We start from the raw sequence: 21,088 nt of genomic DNA on the forward strand, positions 1-21,088 counted from the left end.
GGCGTTCCCGTGCCAAAGGCCGCGACGACACGCCACATCAACATTCACAATGACAAGCCAGATCGGCGATAAGAATACAAAACACGCGCCAAGGCGCGTCAGCAGCAGAAAATTAAAACCTGCTCTTACCTGGTGTAAAGTCGGACCACAGTCTGCACCACAAAAGGGAGCACAGCCCAGAGCTAAACCTGAAGACAAACAGATGCCATGGAGCAACTGAACATGCAGCACGGACACCCAAGAGGGCCACAACACCCACCGACACCACACCCAGGACCACCCCTCCCTGGCACCCCCCGACCAAACACATGCCACATCAGCTACATCTAAACATGCACGAAATATTCCACCTGGAACAACTGGTGACATGCATGTGTCGTCACAGAAATGAGCATCACACATACACTTTCGAAGCAACCAATGAAACTTTATTGAAATGAATGCACATGGCAGCTCCCCTGGACACAATCTGTAGGTCACAGCCGGCAAGACAAAAATAATGATGAGAAGGTGTGTCCCATGCACATCACAGGGCAGAGAGAGAGTGAAGGAGAGAGAGAGAAGAAGAGAGGGGGAGAGAAAGAGAGAGAAGAAGAGAGGGGCAGAGAGAGAGAAGAAGAGAGGGGGAGAGAGAGAGAGAGAGAAGATGAGAGGGGAGAGAGAAGAAGAGAGGGGGAGAGAGAGAAGAGAGGGGAGAGAGAGAGAAGTAGAGAGGGGAGAGAGAGAGAAGAAGAGAGGGTGAGAGAAAGAGAGAAGAAGACAGGGGGAGAAAGAGAGACAAGAAGAAGAGAGGGGGAGAGAGAGGGGTAGAGAGAGAGGGAGAGAGAGAGAGAGAGAGAGAAGAAGAGAGGCGGAGTGAGAGAGAGAGAAGAAGAGAGAGGGAGAGAGAGAAGATGAGAGGGGTAGAGAGAGAGAGAGAAGAAGAGAGGGAGAGAGAGAGAGAGAAGAAGAGAGGGACAGAGAGAGAGAAGAAGAGAGGGGCAGAGAGAGAGAGAGAGAGAGATAATGCCGCCCCTGCGTACCCAGTCCACACTGCTCACCTGCTGCCACTGGGGTGTCTCCAACCACTTGCCGGTATGTATAGCAGTGCACCAGGTCACACATCAGAGTCAGAGCCGTCATCTGAAAAAGAGTCCAGATACATGACTGGCACAGTACACACACTTGCACATGGCAACATCGCCTGCCCGACCATGCACAGCCAGGAAGAGGTACCCCAGCCCCTCCCGCTGCACATTGGAGCATGCCCACCCATGTATACCTGGGGCTCACTGCTCACCCTCTGCCACCAGCGTGTAGACAGGATGTCCCACCACGAGCTGCTGCAAGCCACAAGCCCAGGGCCCCTGGAAATGGCACACTCCACACCAAGCAGCCACTTTGTGCAGGCCACCAGGTCTCACGTCTGGTGCTGGGACTTGATTTCTCCATGGCATAGGACATACCGGGGCACCCGGCACCATCACAGGCTGAAAACCCGCTCAGCCCAATGGATGCCAGTAACTCTGTGATCCTGGAAGTGAGGCCACGTGGGGGTAGGCCCGCGCAGCCCACTGGCTCGGCCTACACAGCGATCCAGCAAGGCACACAAATCCTGAGCAGTCTGGACCGCCGGGATGGGGCAGCATCGCAGGCTGCACACCCTCTCAGCAGCTTAAGGTACCAATGACTCAGTGCACCCAAAGTCACCGTCCTGTGGCGGGGTGCCTGTGCCGGCTGCAAAGCGGTGTGTGCCACAAACCCTGTTCAACCCCAGTCAGCGTCCCATGGCAGGGTGCCTGTGTCAGCCGCATTGCAGCGTGTGCCACAAACTCTGTTCAATCCCAGTCAGCGCCACATGGTGGTATGACCGTGCTGGCCTCAAGGCCTCGGTCCGTCATCCAGTCACCACCGGCAGAGTGGTATGTGACATCATCAGCCCCATATATTTGAGGGGTCACATGGCACGTGATGCCAGTGCCGGATGGGTGTGATGTGCGTGCAAACCTGCCCTCAGGGAGTGGCTGTGACATGCTGTCAACTAGACCAGTGACCTGCACACCACCAGCAAGTACACCTGCGATGGGTAGCAATGAGGCCCCCCCTTCGGAGCGTTAGCGGAGTGGTCTGGCCTGCCATACGCCGGAACAGCGGAAGGCTTGCAAAATTACTCGTGGGTATTGGGCGTGGTTCAGTCCATGTCCGGACAAGGAAGTGGCTGATGCGTGTGTCCCTGTTGTGGTGTCCACGGGACCCGTTACACAAATTGCTATGTAGCACCCTCTGACTGGCATCCCACAGGATGAGCATCATTGACACAAGGGAAATCACTGTCCCTACATTCATCCACACAGACATACATGAATGATGAAAGACATGACACAGCAGTGCGTCACTGGATGTTTATTGCACATCCAGTGCAGTTCTGCAGCTGGAGTGGTACAGGGCACACTACACAATATGGGCCCATGGAGGGCCAGCCAGAGTCCATCCGGGAATGACAAGTACTGCGTAAGAGGAAGGGTACAGTCCGCAGGCTGATCGCCGTGTCATTGGTCATCAAACATGATGTGGCAATCCATATTGTTGTCCAAGGTGAGTGCATCTGAGTGAATCAGGGGTCAGTGGAAGGTCATGAGGCCATGTGTGGGACCAAGCAGAAACAGGCTAGGTGGAGGAAATTAATGCTACTGAGTCGTTCTGATCACAGGCACATCCACGTCCTCAGATTAGTGCATTGCCCCACCTGTGGGTGTTGCTGTACCGGCTGCGGCACTGTGTGCCACAGACACATCAGGGGGCGGATGTAGATTGTCTGCTGCACTGTGTTCGCACTGACACATCAGGTGCTGTAAAGGTTGGGTCTGCCACACTGGGAGGCAGAGACACACCAAGGGGCGGAGTTGTGGTTGGTGTGGTGCCAGCAGCATTCATCATCACCACGCCTTGTGGCAGCAATGCCATGATGAGGATCTGCAGCGCATGGTAGATCCCAGCTATATTTCACTGATGTGCAGTGGTGGCTGCCATCCTTTCCACCTCCATCCGCACAATGTCCTCCATGAGCCGCTGCATGTGTGCCAGCTCACAGCTGGTATGCTGGAGCCACTCTGAGCAGACATGACTCCAGCGATGTCAGTCAGGGCTGATTGGAGACCATGGAGTGGGCCTAAACACCCAAGGATGGCGTCATGTTTGGTTGCCATGATGCCGAAGCCCAACCGTACCTGCTCTGCGGTCTCCCTCTGGCACTCCAGCACACAGAGTTGGAAGGCCATGTGTTGTTCCGGGGGTCTTGGGGGCGTTCCGGGGCTGTGGGTGCCTCCTGCTGGGTACTTTGGGTAGTGGGTGAGGTCTCCTCAATGTAGCTGGGTTGCTCTGATCCTGGAGGTGAGTGGCGAATGAGGTCAATGATGTCTTGGATGGTTTGGGTGTCGATGTTGGTGTTGTCCTCCTCGTCATCAGTGAAGAGTGGCTGAGACTGCTCTGCAGGAGGTATTGATGGTGCCCCTGCAATGTGAAGGGGAGATGGTGTATTACAATGTGTCCACATGCATGTAGCCGCATGGTACATGTTGACATTTAGACAGCATGGCATTGTACATTGTGTCAGTCTGTAGATCTGGGCGAGGACCCAGAGTCATTGTGGGTGTACACTGTGCTCTGCTTGATTGTGCATGTGTGCCATTGCGCCCATCTACACCCGTCCCCCCAATAACTGGTGGTCACTGACCTTGTTGCGCTTTGTGTTGTGTCCTGTCGAGCAGTGTCCGATCCCCCGACTCCGGCCACAGTCTCCACAATGATGACTGTTGACACCAGCTCCTCCATGTCATCCAGCTCGAGTTGTGACGCTGGGCCCCCATCTCCAGTCTGCGTTGCTGTCTTCTGGTTGGCGGAAAGTTTCTCCTTGGCCCTCCTCTTCATGTCATTCCATCACCTCTTGACCTCGTCCATTGTCCTCTTGTGCTCTCCGACGGCATTCACCTTGTCCACAATGTCCCGCCATATTCCATTTTTGGTGCCCAATGACACGTTGGCGGTGACAAACAGTTGTTGATGGTGTTCAATCGCCTCCGTGACTATGAACCTGTTTGCCTGCGGACTGAACTTCATCTTCCTCTTCTTCTTGTCCTTGCCCTTTCCTGTCCCCGATGTCCTGGGCTGGGCTTCCGGAGAGTTTGTGGGGTTGCGCTCGTCCACTGCGCCTGCTCCGGCTGCCTCCATGGTGCTTGGGTGTTGGTCAATTTGTGTTTATGGGTGTTTTTTCTACTTTTAAGGTGATTTTTCCCACCTGCCTGGTGTGTGTTGCAGGCCTGGCACTGCTTATTGCTGATTTCCTCATCGCGCTTTGGCCCATCGCAGGTTTTTTCGTGTTGTGGTTTGCATTTTTGTCTCCATCGAAGTGGTTGTATCGCATACATAGTCCGCTGTTACGGCAGACTATCGCATGCTACAGCCTTAGTGTGAATTCCACGTTATTTTCCAACGATAGGCTGCGATGTTCTAAGTTGTGTTACGCTACTCTTGCGTTAGTTATCACACGTTCTTGTGAATATACCCCTGTGTGGTTTGCTGTTGTCAAGTAACTAGCTTGCTTAAGAACAACAAAGCTCTGAGTGGTTTATGCCATTAATACTGGTGAAGAAAGGTAACAAATAAAGGCATGAATGGCAAAATGGTGAAATGTACAAGATTGCTAGAGTATAACCACGTATTTTAAGGGTTAAATACTAGGCCTGGGCAATTACACTGGCTCACATAAATAGGAGTCATTTGGGGGCAAAGATCCTCCTGTAGAAGCACAGGAACAATGAATTTAGTAAACGCAAGCAGCTGCTACTGTTTGTGCTCTGTTGAATTTATGCTATTTTCTTACTGTAAAATGCATTTTTTTGTCCATTTTTGACACAATTATGCATTTTGCGCTGAAAAAAGCATTAAATCTCTGGTTACGCTCTTCGTGTAATTCCATATAACCTCAAGTCATTTTGCTGTAATTCCGCATAATTTCGCTACTGCAAATTATACAAATTATTCCCAAGCCCACCTAAGACATCCTGATCACATGGGATTACATAGTTTTGACACACATCTCACAATTGGACACTCATTTTAATATGAAATTAAAATGCAATTAAAGGAGTTAACTGAATTTAAGACATTATAAAGTCTTCGGAGAAGAGAAAAATAAGATGTTTTGTAGACAACATGCCAAAATGCAATTCATGTTTTTTTCTCTGTGAAAACCCAATGTTCCTACAGCTTTAGACAGATTCCACTAAATGATTATTCTACATTCATAACACCCTCTTAATTAGTCGATTACCTGCTGCCACCGAGCACTGTTATCTGAATTTCCTTTCAAACGTATTTACCTAACGTTGATACTTCTTTCTCTGAGGGAACTGCTATCTTCTTTATCTGATAGCAGTTCTGTGACAATAGTGACTGTAGTGGGAGTGATATTATACATTTCATTTATTTTGGGTAGGTTTAGTATATTTATTTTATTTATAACACTTATAGAGCGTTCCATCACCTAACAGGCATCTTGGCGCTGAACCATCAGTGTACAATTAGACTAGTGTTCTGGGAGACGCAAGAGTGACCAATTACGAACTAGGAAAGAGCTAGGAAGGTGCCAAAAGTCCTACCTCCTAATTATTTATTTTTTTAAACATAGGCACCTTTACCAACTCGCTGTAGAAGAGCAAAGGCTTCTCTCCAGAACATACCAAGCAAATTTCCTCCTCAGCAGTGTCGGCCCAAGTCCATGCAGGGCTTTAAAAACTATACAAAGAGATTCGAACTGGACTCTCTGAAATATCGGGAGCCAATGCAGCTCAGCCAAAGCCAAGGAGGTAGAAGAACGTCTTGATTTTCCCAGGGCAAGTTTAGCTGTTATTGTTTGAATCGTCTGGAGCCTATCCAGTAAATATCTCGAGGATTCAAGCAACAAGGCACGGCAGTAGTCCAATATACTTACAATGGTACATTGCTCTATCAATGCTCGTGCATGCATTGGCAGAAGCGGAAGAATTTTGCGCAGGGCTCTAATAATGGCAAAGCAACTCCCCACGGTTTTTTTAACCTGCGATTCGAGAGTCAACTTACTGTTGAACATAACACCCAGGTTATGGACCTTCTCGACAGGCACCACTGGACTGGCTGATGCTAATGGCCAGACGTTCGGAGGAAGCCCCGTGGGGTTCTTCCCCACTGGACAGTAGAGAATCTCGGTTTTCTCTGAATTAAACTGAAGCAAATTCCTCTTCAGCCATTGCGCAGTATCTCGAAGACACTCATGGACTGTTCTGTCTCTAAGGAGAGAATCAGTTGGGTATAGTCAACATAATTTACAATGTTAATATTGTGTGACCTTATAACAGTAATTATAGGTTTCGTATAAATATTAAAAAGGATAGGGCTGAGCGCAGAGCCCTGCAAAACGCCACGCAAGATGTCAGTAAAATCCGACTGATAGGGGAAAGTGCCACTGCCTGTTTCCTATTAGAGATGGAACCAGCTCAAAGCCGTGCCTGCTATTCCCACCTCTTTAGGTCTCTCCAAAAGAGTGGCATGATTAACCGTGTTGAATGCGGCAGACAGGTCAAGCAGGATTAAAACCACAGCTTGACCTCTGTCTGCACGCATACGAAGCTCGTCCATCACCGTCACTAATGCCGTCTCCGTACCATGGGCTGGACAGAACCGAAATTTACATCCTCTAGGATTCCATTGATTTCCAGGTACTTAGAGAGAGCACTACTGACCAGACGTTCTACGATCTTAGCGGGATAAGGTAAAAGGGAGATCGGCCTGTAATTTTTAGGGCAGTCTGGATCCAAAGTTGTCTTTTTTAATAGTGGGGTTGCCAAAGCCTGTTTCCATCCTGTCGGTACTGTTCCACGAAGAAGAGATTGGTTACAAATAAGGCGGAGAGTAGGGAATAGTTCTACTCCCAGCTCCTTCCACACCTTATGTGGTAAGGGGTCCAAAGGCAACCACGAAGAAATACCCAGAGCCATTTTACCAAACTCCTCCTCCGATGGTATCTCAAAATCAGTTAAGGTGGGCAGCATCTCTGTCTCTTCACCTCCTACCTCATTAACATCATTTGGATTTCCCTCGACATGCCCCCAATATTCTATGCCCTCAACCTCCTCCTGTATCATAGCCCCTTCAAGGCCATCAATGATGATTTTAATTTTGTCATTGAAAAACCTTGCCAGGCTATCACAAAGATCCTGAGTAGGGGGCGTCTGATTCTTAGCACAATCAGGACTAGTCAAATTATTCAGAATATTAAAAATGCTTCTGGTGCCATTCGGCGCAAGAAAACATGACAATACACTCTTAAAATTTCATATTATTGAATGGAATAGAAAAGCTTTAATTCACATTGATAGAATTTTATGACAACCATATTGCTAAGTTCTTAGAAAACAAATAGTGGCAATGGGAATAAGAATGAGTGTTTTGTCGTGCCTACACACATGCACACATCCATGCACATATTGAACCATGCATGCAAATGTGCACTTCTTCCCACTGATCTACAAACACACATAGACGTCCAACAAATGCAGCCCGAAAGGCATGTGTTAGGTTTTTGTTGAAAGCATAGTATGTGTAGTACCATATAGCACTGTAAGACATGTTAAAGAGCTAATGTGTTGGGTGTATCGAAGGGACTAAGTGGGTGGGAATGAGCAAGGAGCCCTGTAATTGGAATAATTATCATTATTGAAAGTAATGTCTTGCTTATTATACCACAATGTTTTAGCACATGAAAGCAAATTATAACTATACTATCTTTCATGATTGTTATGCAATGCGTTTATGTATCTCTTGCTTTTGTGTGAGTTCTTTGATTTCTTGCTGTTTTCTTTTTTTATTATTTAATTGCTCATTCTATTTTTTCCCATAACAACATTATAAGATCGTATTTCGCTCACATAGTTAACCCACTCATTATTTTTTCTCAGTCTTCAGAAAGTCTAATGTCTCATATGTCCAATTTTATTGTAGAATACTGATTGATGACCTGCAAGCTGCCTTGGATAATGAGCGTGATAGCAAGAATCGTGCTGTTCACAGTTATGAAAAATATAATGACTATAATACGGTAAAATTAGTAATTCAGATATATTTTATTGTATTGATGATTCGTATGGTTGCACGACCCCCTTGATATCCCATAACCTATCTGAATATCTTTGCACAGATTGTTTCCTGGACTGCGAGTATTGCGTCTCAGAATCCATCTCTCGTGAGTCGTTCACAAATTGGAACAACATATGAGAATCGCCCGATCTACATTCTCAAGGTATTTTTTCAGAATTTTTGTTATTTTTTCTTTTTAAAAAACTGTAGTGACCAACCAAGGCAAATGCACCTTCTATTTAATGGTCTCTCTCTGGAACTCTATCCAATAGCTCTTTCAAGAACTCCCTCTTTCACAGTTTGTATTTTACATTCAGATTTAAGTAACATACATATCAGATCATTGGTGTATGTGCATGTTTCATTGAAAGTGATACTGGGCTAAATAAAGACCTAACACCCGAGAAGGATATTGGCGGTGAAATGGGAATTTAATAATGAAAACAAGCCACTAGGATCCCTGAGAATACCCGGGCATCTAGCTCTGAGTACTAATAAAGTTCTAAGGATTTACATTTTCTAATGAGGAAAGAACAAATTCAAAGTAGCCATTTCCATCATGAAGCTATACCAGTATATATATATATTTATATTGTGAACAAGAGTACGCCAGTACTCGAAACGTTGCATTTTTGAAAGGCATTAAATAAATAACATCTTGCCCGGATAACGTGGGGTCTGCCTCGTCTTTCGCCGCCTGCGTGTGGAGGTTTGAAGATCGTGTGAATATATATATATATATATATATATATATATATATATATATATAAGCAAAGTTTTCCACCGCCGTCGCACCACACACCTTGGGTGCTTCTTGGACGCAGTGGTGAGCCCGCGTTGTAGAACCAAAGCACAGTCAGCAATAAATCTGTTGTCAGCCGACAACAAGCAGGAGCAGACTCACAAGCGGGTCCGTAAAAAAATATATGTTTATTTAATTTCTATACCCCCCTCAGCGTTGACAGACGCGTTTCGCTGCTCTTGCTTTGTCAATGTCAATAGCTTCAAAAAGTACCACCATTTTAAACTAAAAAAGTGCAAGTGCAATTGAAAAGAAAATAGTTTACATAGAAGACGGCAAAATAGATGCTCTATGCTATAATTTCATGTCGCCATCTTAATATGCAATGCTGTGTAGTTAAAAAGAATATGTCCACGGTGTTATCTTATTCGTTGTATCCCAAACAAAACATATAATGTCCCAATTTCAACATTTGAGAAATATGTACATCAAAATATTCTTTTGAAAAATAGAAAGACAAAAAGAAGAGAAGCGCCAATTTGCTACTCTTCCCAATAGTCTTAAGTTTTACCCCAATGTCTATAATGTATAAAGACAAGAGTATTGTGTGTGCAATTATTTTTCTGCTTATTTATGTAAAATCTATATTTTTTCGTACTTTCTCTTCAGTGGACCACCATTTTGTAGCATTCCTTCAGGAAAAGCCAATTTGCCAATTGTGTTCCCTCAATTTTTTTCACTTTTTGGACACATTAAAAATTTGAGTTTTGAAATGAAGATCTGAATGGGGTACACCATTACTCCTTCTAAGACTGAATTTAGCGCTGAAATCATAGCTGGGTCTGCCCAATTGAGATAAGAAATCACTATTTGGAAGGGGCGTATTGTTGGTGTTTTTTCCAAATACTGATTCTTTAAGAGATGTAACAATGCTTAGGGTATGTTACATCGCAATTTTTACATTGCAATGCTGTTACAACGCTGGTTCGATTACATCGGATGCCATTACAACGCAGGATATTACATAGCAGATGCTATTACAACGCATACCATTACATCGTAAGTATTGGTAAGTATATCATTTATTTTATTTTATTTAATATTATATAATTAATTTAATTATTATTAATTATAAATAAATATATTTATTTATGTTTTTTAATATTATAAATTAAATATATTAACTTAAGTAATTTTTTAAATAAGTATGAGTATAGGAGTATATGTTTTGGGGTACTGAGGTATATGTTTTGGGGTGTTTGGGTATTTTTAGATTTCAGGGCAGGGTTTGGGTTTTGGGGTACAGGGGTGTTTTTAGGTTTTAGGGCAGGGTTTGGGTTTTGGGGTACAGGGGTGTTTTTAGGTTTTAGGGCAGGGTTTGGGTTTTGGGGTACAGGGGTGTTTTAGGTTTTAGGGCAGGGTTTGGGTTTTGGGGTACAGGGGTGTTTTTAGGTTTTAGGGCAGGGTTTGGGTTTTGGGGTACAGGGGTGTTTTTAGGTTTTAGGGCAGGGTTTGGGTTTTGGGGTACAGGGGTGTTTTTAGGTTTTAGGGCAGGGTTTGGGTTTTGGGGTACAGGGGTATTTTTAGGTTTTAGGGCAGGGTTTGGGTTTTGGGGTACATGGGTGTTTGTAGGTTTTAGGGCAGGGTTTGGGTTTTGGGGTACAGGGGTGTTTTTAGGTTTTAGGGCAGGGTTTGGGTTTTGGGGTACAGGGGTGTTTTTAGGTTTTAGGGCAGGGTTTGGGTTTTGGGGTACAGGGGTGTTTTTAGGTTTTAGGGCAGGGTTTGGGTTTTGGGGTACAGGGGTGTTTTTAGGTTTTAGGGCAGGGTTTGGGTTTCGGGGTACAGGGGTATTTTTAGGTTCAGGGGTAGGTTTGTGTTTAGGGCTAATTAAATTATATTTACCATTTATAAATTAATTAACATATATTTATTAAATTAAATTAATTATATTACATTAATTACATTTTTTAATTAAACTAATTAAAATAAATACATTATTTTAATTAATTTAATTTAATTTAAATAGATTTTATTTTATTAAATTAAATTAATTACTATTTTAAAATGTATTTTAATTAAATTAATTAAATTAAATTAATTAAATTAAGTTAATTACATTTTTTTTTAAAAGGTATACTTACCTATACTTACGATGTAATGCCATGCGTTGTAATAGCATCTGCTATGTAATGCCATGCGTTGTAATGGCATCCGATGTAATGGATCCTGCGTTGTAAAAATTCCGATGTAACGGAATGCGTTGTAAAAAACCGCGTTGTACTGACACCAATCCATGCTTAGCAACCAAAATCTGAGTTGGGATGCTGTCCACTCTCAAAGGGGAAGGCTCCCCTTCTGCTTGTGCATTACTAAAAAGGTCTTTAGCAACCCCATTAGAAATCGCATTCAGTGTCTGAGACACTGTTGTACACTCCATTGTGCAAGCCAAAAATTATGAGTCGCAAAACGTCACAATTTGCGACTCAATGGTCGTGCATCTGGCCCAATGTCCCATGGTACCCTATAAGTTAGTCGAAATGGAAAATTAGTCGAAATGGAAAGTTGCATCTGTAATTTTTTTCTACATGATGCTTTTCAAAACCAGACAGTTTGCTAACATGCTTTCGCACTAACATTTCGTTCCATTGTTTAATACAAAGGTAAAGGAGCACATTCATTATTATCTTACAGACATACTTGTTTGACTATCAATTGACTATCAATGAGTGTGACTTCAATCAGTGACAAAACAAAGGACATCATGAAAAAGTTTGGCCTCAGCATTTTAACTATCTTTTGCAGAATAGCTGCCAAGAACAAATGACAGTAAATAATCATATTACTATGTTAGCATAAATAGCAATATTATTTGTTTTTCCATTACGACCACCGGTTAGAGTAAATGCTGCTGGTTATTACCTTAATATTACAGCAAGTACATGTAACTGGATACAATTTCTTTACAAAAAAAAATTACAGCAAGTAGCTATTCTGGGAAATGTGACTCATAACTGTACAGCAGAAATATGAGACTTGCATGTGGATGTTTCACCTATTACACTTTTTGAGGAAGAATTAACAGTCCTGTGTTAGGCCTGTGGTAAATACCTCCCAGACATGTGCCTTACACGATGAATTGTCACGACCATACCTGGAACAACTTCTCTAATGTTTTTCTTTATTACCCAACAGGTTGGAAAAAGTGCTCCCAATAAAAAAGCCATTTTTATTGACTGTGGCTTCCATGCCAGGGAGTGGATTTCCCCTGCTTTCTGTCAGTGGTTTGTGAAAGAGGTAAATATATTATAATCTTCTCGGTACCGTCAGCATGAAAACCTTAAACATTAAAATATGAGAATGCCATGAAAATGCTAGCGCTGTATAAATTCACTATATCCTGTTCCAATTATATTTTGCAATATTTCTTTAATGGAAGTGCAATTTACATGAACTCGTCTTTATGAACATCTATGGCTCTGAATTTATTACCTCACAAATGACCAAGCCACATGTTTTCCATACGAGTCATTCAATGGTAGAAAGATTCACATACAACTTGCTTTAACTTACTGTTGCTGTGTGCCTGCCATATGCTAGAAAGCCAGCAATGAGCTAGGAGTTTACCTGTCTTAGTTTTACGATTCTGGTATAAGCAAGGAGACAACAAGCACAAGTCACATCTACCTGTTGTGGCAACAGCACTGAACCTTTGCCTGTAAAACCCACAGGGATGCATCAAGATATGTGGATGGGTATCTTCTGCCTACAGAAATATCACTACCCCTGAAGCTTGCCCAGATTCAAAAAATTGATTTAATAGATTTATTTATTTATGTGTTTTTATATAGCGCAAACTTTACCTGAAGATGTCAGAGAGCTTTACAATAGAACCAGTTACATCACACAAGGACTTCAGAGTACATGAATTACATAAAATATACAAACTTTAAACTCACATAAGAATGGTAGTAAGTACGTACGTTTGCATGTATACAAGTAACAAATTCACTCAAGATTACACAGTAAGAAAGGTAAAAGCTATTCAGGTTGGGCATACATATATATAGGGGGCTTGAGGGGGCTCTGTAGGGCGCGGTAGCTTCACAATAAAGTCACACCATACAAGACTGCAAAGGACATTGGAGCGGACATTTACAGACTACTGCCCCCCCCCCCACACCACCAACCCAACAGCAAGACCATGTTGCATGCTGGGAGTTGGAGTCTCTTCATACTCACTTGATTTCCAACAGGTGAGCCAACGCTCTTAAGGGAGGAGTCCAGTGTCGACTGCAGTACTCGCAAAGCAGCCTTGATGGAGTAATGCGTGACTTTATGTTGGGGCATGAGCACTGAGGAAGGCTCTCTGACGAGCCGAAATGCATTTGCTGCTGCCAACTGATGCAACCGTGAAATAAAGGGCTTCCACAGGATTCCCTTCTGGCCTCCGCGCTTTTCTTTCTGAGCGAAGTGGTTAGTTCATATTTTCGCGCCAAGCCAGGTGCGCGAGACGGATGGCCCTGCTGACAAGAGACACGAACCAGACTGGCATCGCGCTGCTTGCAGTGTATCCTGTGCTCGAGGAATCGAGAGGTTCGTTGTCCGCCAAAGTGACAGGAGAAGGAGTGCGGCAGGTGGTAATTACCCCGACAGGACGTTGTGGGCCTACACGGCTGTCCCCGCACAGCCAGAATCCGAGCAACTTGGTCCACCAGCCCGAGGGGACTTGAGGGGGCTCTGGAGGACGCGGTTGCTTCACAATAAAGTCACACCATACAAGACTGCAAAGGACATAGGAGCGGACATTTACAGACTACTTCCCCCCCCCCCACACCACCAACCCAACAGCAAGACCATGTTGCATGCTGAGAGTTGGAGTCTCTTCATACTCACGTGATTTCCAACAGGTGAGCCAACGCTCTTAAGGGAGGAGTCCAGTGTCGACTGCAGTACTCGCAAAGCAGCCTTGATGGAGTAATGCGTGACTTTATGTTGGGGCATGAGCACTGAGGAAGGCTCTCTGACGAGCCGAAAGGCATTTGCTGCTGCCAATTGATGCAACCGTGAAATAAAGGGCTTCCACAGGATTCCCCTCTGGCCTCCGCGCTTTTCTTTCGGAGGGAAGTGGTTAGTTCATATATATATATATATATATATATATATATATATATATATATATATATATATATATATATATATATATATATATATATATATATATATATATATATATATATATATATATATATATATATATATATATATATATATATATATACATATATATATATACACTTATATATATATAAAACATATTTACACAGCATGATCTTCCCGCCATTGATGGGGTTCCTGCGTACATCCTGGCCTTCAGGGTGTCGTACTCACGGGCAGTGATCTTGGGCCTGAAGCGACTTGCCTAGAATCACAGGATGATGAGCCCAGTCTGATACTTTTTTCTTCTGTATAATTTAGTAAATCCTGCCACATAATTTTGTCCTCCTCTGTCACATAATTCCAGTGGCCCTCACAGTAAGTGCCACACGTGCAATAGGGGTGGTGTCATTTGGTGGTAACACATGACAGCTCGTGTTTAAACGGTGGCCATTTTCGGGCCAAGTAGTTCTCTCTTTTAGTTGACTGTGCATCTGGCCCTAACATGGCTGCAGCTGCCACATAAACAGATAAGACATGGATAGATACCACGCAAAGAGGTGAGTTGAGTTTTGGGCATTCCCAACAAAGTGCCTGGTGGTGGTCAGAGAAGTGCAGTATTCGTGTAGTGACCTGCTGCATATTGTAATCTTGTGGTATTCACAATAGAGGTGAATGGGCCAACAAATTAATAGGGAGAGCTGAGCCAGATAAGAGCCATGGGCGTGGCTTGGGGCTAACGGTCCTTACACAAATCGAGCCATAAAAATATTTGCTGTGCGAAATATGCAACAAACATCGTAAAAATGTAGGAGTCTCTTCAAAATTCAGAAACACGCATTTCTTTAACACACTGAGGCCGGCCGTAGCCCATGCAGGTAAGAGCGGTGGGGTCGGGTTGGGGGTGATTCAACAGAGGACCATGAGGTAAAATTAAATAATTAATTAATTTTCCCTAGTTGTCTGTTGAAATCCCCCTCCACCGAATATATGACGTTACAACGAATTCCGTTGCAACGAATGCCTTTACCACGCATGCGTTACAACGGAATTCGTTCACCACGCATAACATTTTCCACAATTACTAGCGTGGTGACGTCATAGTCGTTAAGAGAAAGCGGAAGTTTATTTTCCGTTTTCTCTTAAACGACGCTGATACCCAACGTGACTCCAGGTGAGTTTCTTTTTTGGGGGGGGAGACCCCCCCCAAGCCCCACCTTTTTTTTTTTACCTTTACCACATATACCTTTACTACAAACCTCGTAGTACAGGTATGCGTGGTAAAGGCTTTCGTGTTAACCACGCATGCGTTGTACTGCATGCGTGGTTAACGATTTCGTTGTAAAGGCTTCGTTGTAATGGCCGTTTCCCCCTCCACCCAGACCCTCAGCTCCACCGCTCGTACCTGCACGGGCCACGGCTTACTGAAGCATTTCACCATGCCACATCAGATTATATCACTACATTAAGCTGTAATTATTTCAACTTCTTAAACATATAGTTAGAAATATTCCTGGCACTACCCACCCGAGACAATGCCATTAGTGAACTCAGAGGTAAGTCAGATGCAGGTGAACCCAATTTGTGGCCTAAATTCGTATTACATGGAACAATATTATTATGTATTTAGCAATACAACTCTGTCTTCATCTGAACTAAAAACCTATTATATAAAATAAAAAATAAAAAATATGTTTTCTTGATAAAAAGGCTGTTCGCACGTATGGATCTGATACTCAGATGACCAACCTCCTTAACAAACTGGACTTCTACGTCTTGCCTGTTGTGAATGCTGATGGTTACTCCTACACATGGACTAACGTAAGTATAGACGTCCTTCAGAAAACACCTGACCTGTTTTAGGGCAACATCCTCACTTAATGTTCCTACATCTAACATTTGACCGCAGAACCGCATGTGGAGGAAGACTCGATCCAGGAATGCTAACAGCAACTGCATCGGAACTGACCCCAACAGGAATTTCAATGCAGGATGGTGCAGTGAGTATATTTTTTTAATGAAACTTTTCTTCAATGCAAAATTAGATAATATGTTTTACTTTTTTCATCTTTAATAGTTCGAGCAACATAAATCAGTTTCTAATTTAAAAATCAAATGTTTTGGCCTGGTGGGAATTTTTAATTCTTAGAAGACAAAGACCTCTGCGAAAGTAAAGACTTTTTTAACAGGTTTTAATATTTTTGTATTCATATTATTCATCTGCCCACTACAGCCTGTAGCATGGGGCAGTAGGTAAGCTCACTTCAGCATATTGGCTACCTTTACCGTGATGGCCTGCAATCTGCCCTTTCATGCACAAAGAAATTCCTAAAGAGGACTTCCATGCACAAAGGAATTCCCTTACGTGCCATGGGAATTCCCTTACGTCCCAATGCTTTTTGAGACCACAAAAACATTATTACTTTTAACTGTTGTTTTGCAAAAATCATGATAAAAATAAACAAATACAGAAAAAAGCCCAAAGGCTGGTGGTCAATGCTAGACCTATTGACTTTGTCAACGTGTGTTATTCTTTGTGTGCTGAAACATGATACAATTTTGCCTATGGCTGTGGAATTAAAGAAGTTATAGCAGATTGTTCTGTAATTAAAGAATAAGTCATAAAATATCTTGTACGAATTAAACCATTAGCTCAATGCTTCCCTGATTCACGTAGAGTTGAGCATTCAAGGCTTTTTTGCACTGTACCCATTATCCCTACATAATTCTTTTGTATTTGCAAAAAACCTGTGCAATTCACACGTTTTTTTGTTTGCTGTACTCTTTTTTTCGTCACTTTTTCCCTCGCCCAGCCAGGACAAGACTGCAATACTTGGCATTCTTGGATCCTAAAGGCTCAATTCCTGAAAACAAATTGTTAAAGTACTGTTCTGCAATTCACAAATGAGTACTACTGAAAACCAACTTCAGATGCAGGCTTGCTGGTATAGACTTGGACCTATTATGACTTTTTTAAGACTGTATAATCAGGAGGTGCCTGTGCAGGTAAGAGTGGTAGGGCAGGGAGATGGGGGGACTTGACAGATGACGACGAGGGTAATTATTAATTTAATTTCCCCTCGTCATCATCTGTTGAGTTCACCCCCACCACTTTTACCTGCACAGGCCACTCCTGTGTATAATCACCTATGGAATAATTGTACATGTGCGACTACAATGTCTGGTGGAAAGCCTTCTGACCGACACTGGCTCTGAATTGGGACCAACCGACTTGCGGTTGGCGGTTCCGCCCACCAAATTACGATGCGACTGAACACTGTTCGGTCGGATTCCCATTATTTCCTATGGGAGCTCTTGTTTTGCCTGACAACCATGCTCCTATGGGTAAATGGTGTGTGTGTAAAACCCTGCACCCTGTTGCTGGCACCCCACGGTGCCTGCCACACAGTAAAGGTTTTACAGGGGGTCCCTTAGGTACCCCCTCGGCCCACAAACAGAGGCTGCAGGAATAAGTGAGCCCTGCTAGAAGCTCCCTAAGTCACTTTCTGACAGCCTTTCCGTGTCAGACAGGCTGACGCAGAAAGGCTGTTGAAAATCGACATCATAATCCGGAGGACAGAAACGCTGTCCATATGGGTGTATGAGGTGGTTCCGACCAACATGAACAATTCAAGAGCCGGTCAGAACCGATTTGGAATGACTGTGGTGTACCTTCTGACTGCGAACATCATAATCGGGCGAGGGGAATATAAACCGCCCGAGTTGGTTGGAAGGGTTCCAACACAGTCGAGGGGATTCCGACTGTCAGGAGGAGGCTTCCACCCAAAATCGTAATTGGCCCCTGAGTAAAAGCACACAGCAATTGTTTTTTCAGCATGAAAACACTTGTATTTACCTGTGGAGAAAGCCATCGTCTATTTCACCCAACAACTCTTGGGGAGATTCATTCTCTTTCACATTCTGGTGTGGGAGTCACTCAAGCCCTTGGCTGGAGTAGTAGTAAAGTATTTATTTATTTATAAAGTTTTATATAGCACGAACAAGATCCCGAAGGATATCAGAGTGCTTTACAATAAGTTGGTGGAGAAGACTAAATGAAATATTCGCAGCAATAGTACACATAAAAGGTACAACAGTGAGCAGACAATATGGACCATAACTGTTAGTTGTGCTATGGAGCTAGGAACCAAGAGATAGCCACCTTATGAGTAGCCCCTTATGGTAGGAATTTGCTCATTAAGAATCTCTTGGCTTCCAGTTTGAAAGCCGTCGTCGAGGTGAGTCTGCGTACGTCTGGGGGAAGAGAGTTCCATATTTTAGGGGCAGCACCAGAGAAGGCTCAGTGACAGGTTCTCTTTTTGCTAAGGATGATAGGTTTCAGGAGGAGAGTTGAGGCACTTCTGGAAGCTCTCTCCCCGCAGGATAATTCAAGTTTTTGCGCTAGATAAGTGGGAGTATAGAAGTGCAGGGCTTTGTGCGTCAGGATTGCAATCTTTAGCTGGATTCATGCTTCAAAGGATAGCCAGTTGAGAGATTTCAGGACTGGGGAGATGTGCTAGTTTCGTTTGAAGCCTGTAATCAGTCTTGCTGCAGAGTTCAGCGAGGCCCTAAGTGGAGCAAAGGCGTATTTAGGAAGGCCACAGAGAGTTGCAATTCCATAGTCTAACCTTGATAAGACAAGTGCTTGTACCACCTGCTTGAAATCCTTTGTGGCAAGAAGGGTTTGATCATTCTGAGTGTTTTCATCAGGTGGTTTGCTCCCTTACAAACGTTGCTGGTATGAGCCTTCATACTCAAGTTCTTGTCCACTGTGACTCCAAGCAATTTGGCTGAATCTATGATGATCGAAGTTCAGTTGAGAGTAGTGAGGTGAGGTAACCAGAGATCGATCTTGGAGGTGTGGTTCGGCGGGGAGATGAGCAAGAATTCAGTTTTGGAAGCGTTGAGCAGGAGATGATTCTCTGTTAACCAATTTTGGGTCGACGTGAGGATAGAATTTAGTGAGATGATGTTGTCCGGGGATGAAATTTTCAGATAGAGTTTTGTGTCATCTGCATACATGTGGAAGAGAATATTCATAGAGTTAAGTAGGTTAGTAAGAGGTTTCAAGAAAAGATTGAAGAGGATAGGAGAAAGGGCGGATCCTTGGGGGACCCCCATGAGTACTGAGGAGGGCTGAGAGAGAGAGTGATTTGACTTGAATCTTTGAGATCTTTGGAGAAGGCAGGATGAGAACCAGCGGAGCACCAGATCCGAGAAACCCATTCTGTTTTGTAGGATAGATAGGAGAATGTCATGAGAGACCGTATCGAAAGCAGAGGAGAGGTCAAGTAGGATCAAGAGGCAGGATTCATTTTTGTTGAGCATTTTTAGGATGTCATCAAAAATGTGTATGAGGGCCGATTCGGTGCTGTGACCCCTCCTGAAACCAGATTGATGATGGTCTAAGAGTTGATAATTCTCAATGGAAGCACAGAGCTGGGATTGGACACATTTTTCGAGAAGTTTTGTTAGGGTGGAGATGTTGGAGATGGAACGAAAGTTATTGAAATTTGATTTGTCGGCATTTAGTTTTTTTAGAACAGGTGAAACCTGAGCTGCTTTTAGGAAATCGGGACTCAAGCCTTGAGATAAGGAGGCATTTACAATCTTGGTCCAAGTGGGAATGAATGCGTTCTTGATCTCTTTGAAGATGGCCGGAGGCAGCGGGTCACCGAAGTGGTTAGATGGGTTGATAGTCTCAAGAATATTTTCAATGTCTTTTTCACTAAAAGAGGAGAAGGAGCCCCATGAAGCATTGTTCTTAGCATCAGCGACGGTCGCGAAACGCTTTTCAGGCAGGTCAGGGAGCGAGGCAGCTAAGGAAGGGGGCAAAAGAGCCGTTTTAGAGGCGAGGTCGGTGGAGATGAGTCGAGATTTCCCCGTGAGAAAGTGTCAAATTCCTCGCAGGAGGGAGGATTGCCATTCGAATCAGAGAGGATTGGCGCGGAAACAGAATGCTGTTTGACCAGTTCGAAGAGTTTCTGGTCAAACCTTAGCTTTCTTGATCTGTTTGTTGTAGAGGCCTCTGACATCTCTCAGAAGTTTTAGTTGATCCGAAGAAGGATTGGAACGTCAGGATCTTTCAGCTGCTCTAAGATTGTGACGTTCGGAATGTAAGTTTTTGTTGTACCACGGTTTGCAAATTTTTGATGAGGTATTTTTAAACTTGAGTGGAGCAATGTTGTCCATGATCTTGGCGATGCTCGAATTATAGTGGTCCGAGAGAGATTGAACCTCAAACAAGTCAGCTTGGGAAGCAAGGACTGATTTACATTGAGCAGCTAGTTTGTCATGATTTATTAATCTAAGATCTCTTTTCAAAATCTGTGATTTAAGCGGTTGAGCCTTCTTCAATATCACCTCACTGTTAATATAGAATAAGATGCTGTGATGGTCAGACCAATCGCAAAGAAATATGGATTCTAAGGAGATGGTCTGTTCCTTGGAGATGATGAGATCAAGGATTTCCCCTTTCGTGTGGGTAGGTTGATCACAGTGCTGTGACAGATCATGATCATTCAGAAAAGATTTAAGGCAGGAAACCGCTGGGTCATTGTGTTTGGACCAGTGCAGGTTAAAGTCCCCTAGGAAGATTTGTGATATTGCAGAGTCAACATTGCTAGAGATGATATCCATTAAGTGCTCAATAGTTATAGTTATAGATTTATATAGCGCTGAATCACCCATGAGGGTATCTCAGTGCTTAGGCTGTGGAACCCTTCCTGGTTCTCCCTGTGAGGAGCGGAGCCAGGCATCCCAGCGCTGGTGGGGCCGTTGTGGAGATTAAGCAAGCTATTGCCCAGAGTTGCATCGTGGGGCCCATGATTAGAGAAGCCGCCGAAGCGAGAATTATCGAGTCCACAGACATTGATCCTAGACCCTGCCGCGTCGGGAATTGAACCCAGGTCCCGGGCCTGATCTCTGCGTCAGGGTCTGCCGCCTCTAACCAGTGAACCACACTTCTCCACTCAATGAAAGGGAGATTATCTCCCGGTGGGTGATAAAATGTGAGAAGTTTACAGATTGGTAGGTTCCTATTAG

At 43.8% G+C, this 21,088-nt stretch overlaps 1 protein-coding gene across 1 annotated transcript in view; it reads left to right on the plus strand.

Annotated features, from left to right (window-relative positions):
• The window catches only part of LOC147683704 (carboxypeptidase B-like), a 49,282-nt gene that overhangs the window by 10,349 nt on the left and 17,845 nt on the right, over positions 1-21,088 (plus strand). Inside the window, exons 4-8 of the mRNA XM_086944078.1 lie at positions 8,014-8,110; positions 8,210-8,311; positions 12,083-12,184; positions 15,755-15,865; positions 15,954-16,044. Coding sequence (XP_086800204.1) covers positions 8,014-8,110; positions 8,210-8,311; positions 12,083-12,184; positions 15,755-15,865; positions 15,954-16,044 — 503 coding nt within the window. The remainder of the gene's footprint in view (positions 1-8,013; positions 8,111-8,209; positions 8,312-12,082; positions 12,185-15,754; positions 15,866-15,953; positions 16,045-21,088) is intronic.

This window comes from Lissotriton vulgaris, chromosome 11 (assembly GCF_964263255.1).
Source record: "Lissotriton vulgaris chromosome 11, aLisVul1.2, whole genome shotgun sequence".
NCBI classification, from domain to species: domain Eukaryota; kingdom Metazoa; phylum Chordata; class Amphibia; order Caudata; family Salamandridae; genus Lissotriton; species Lissotriton vulgaris.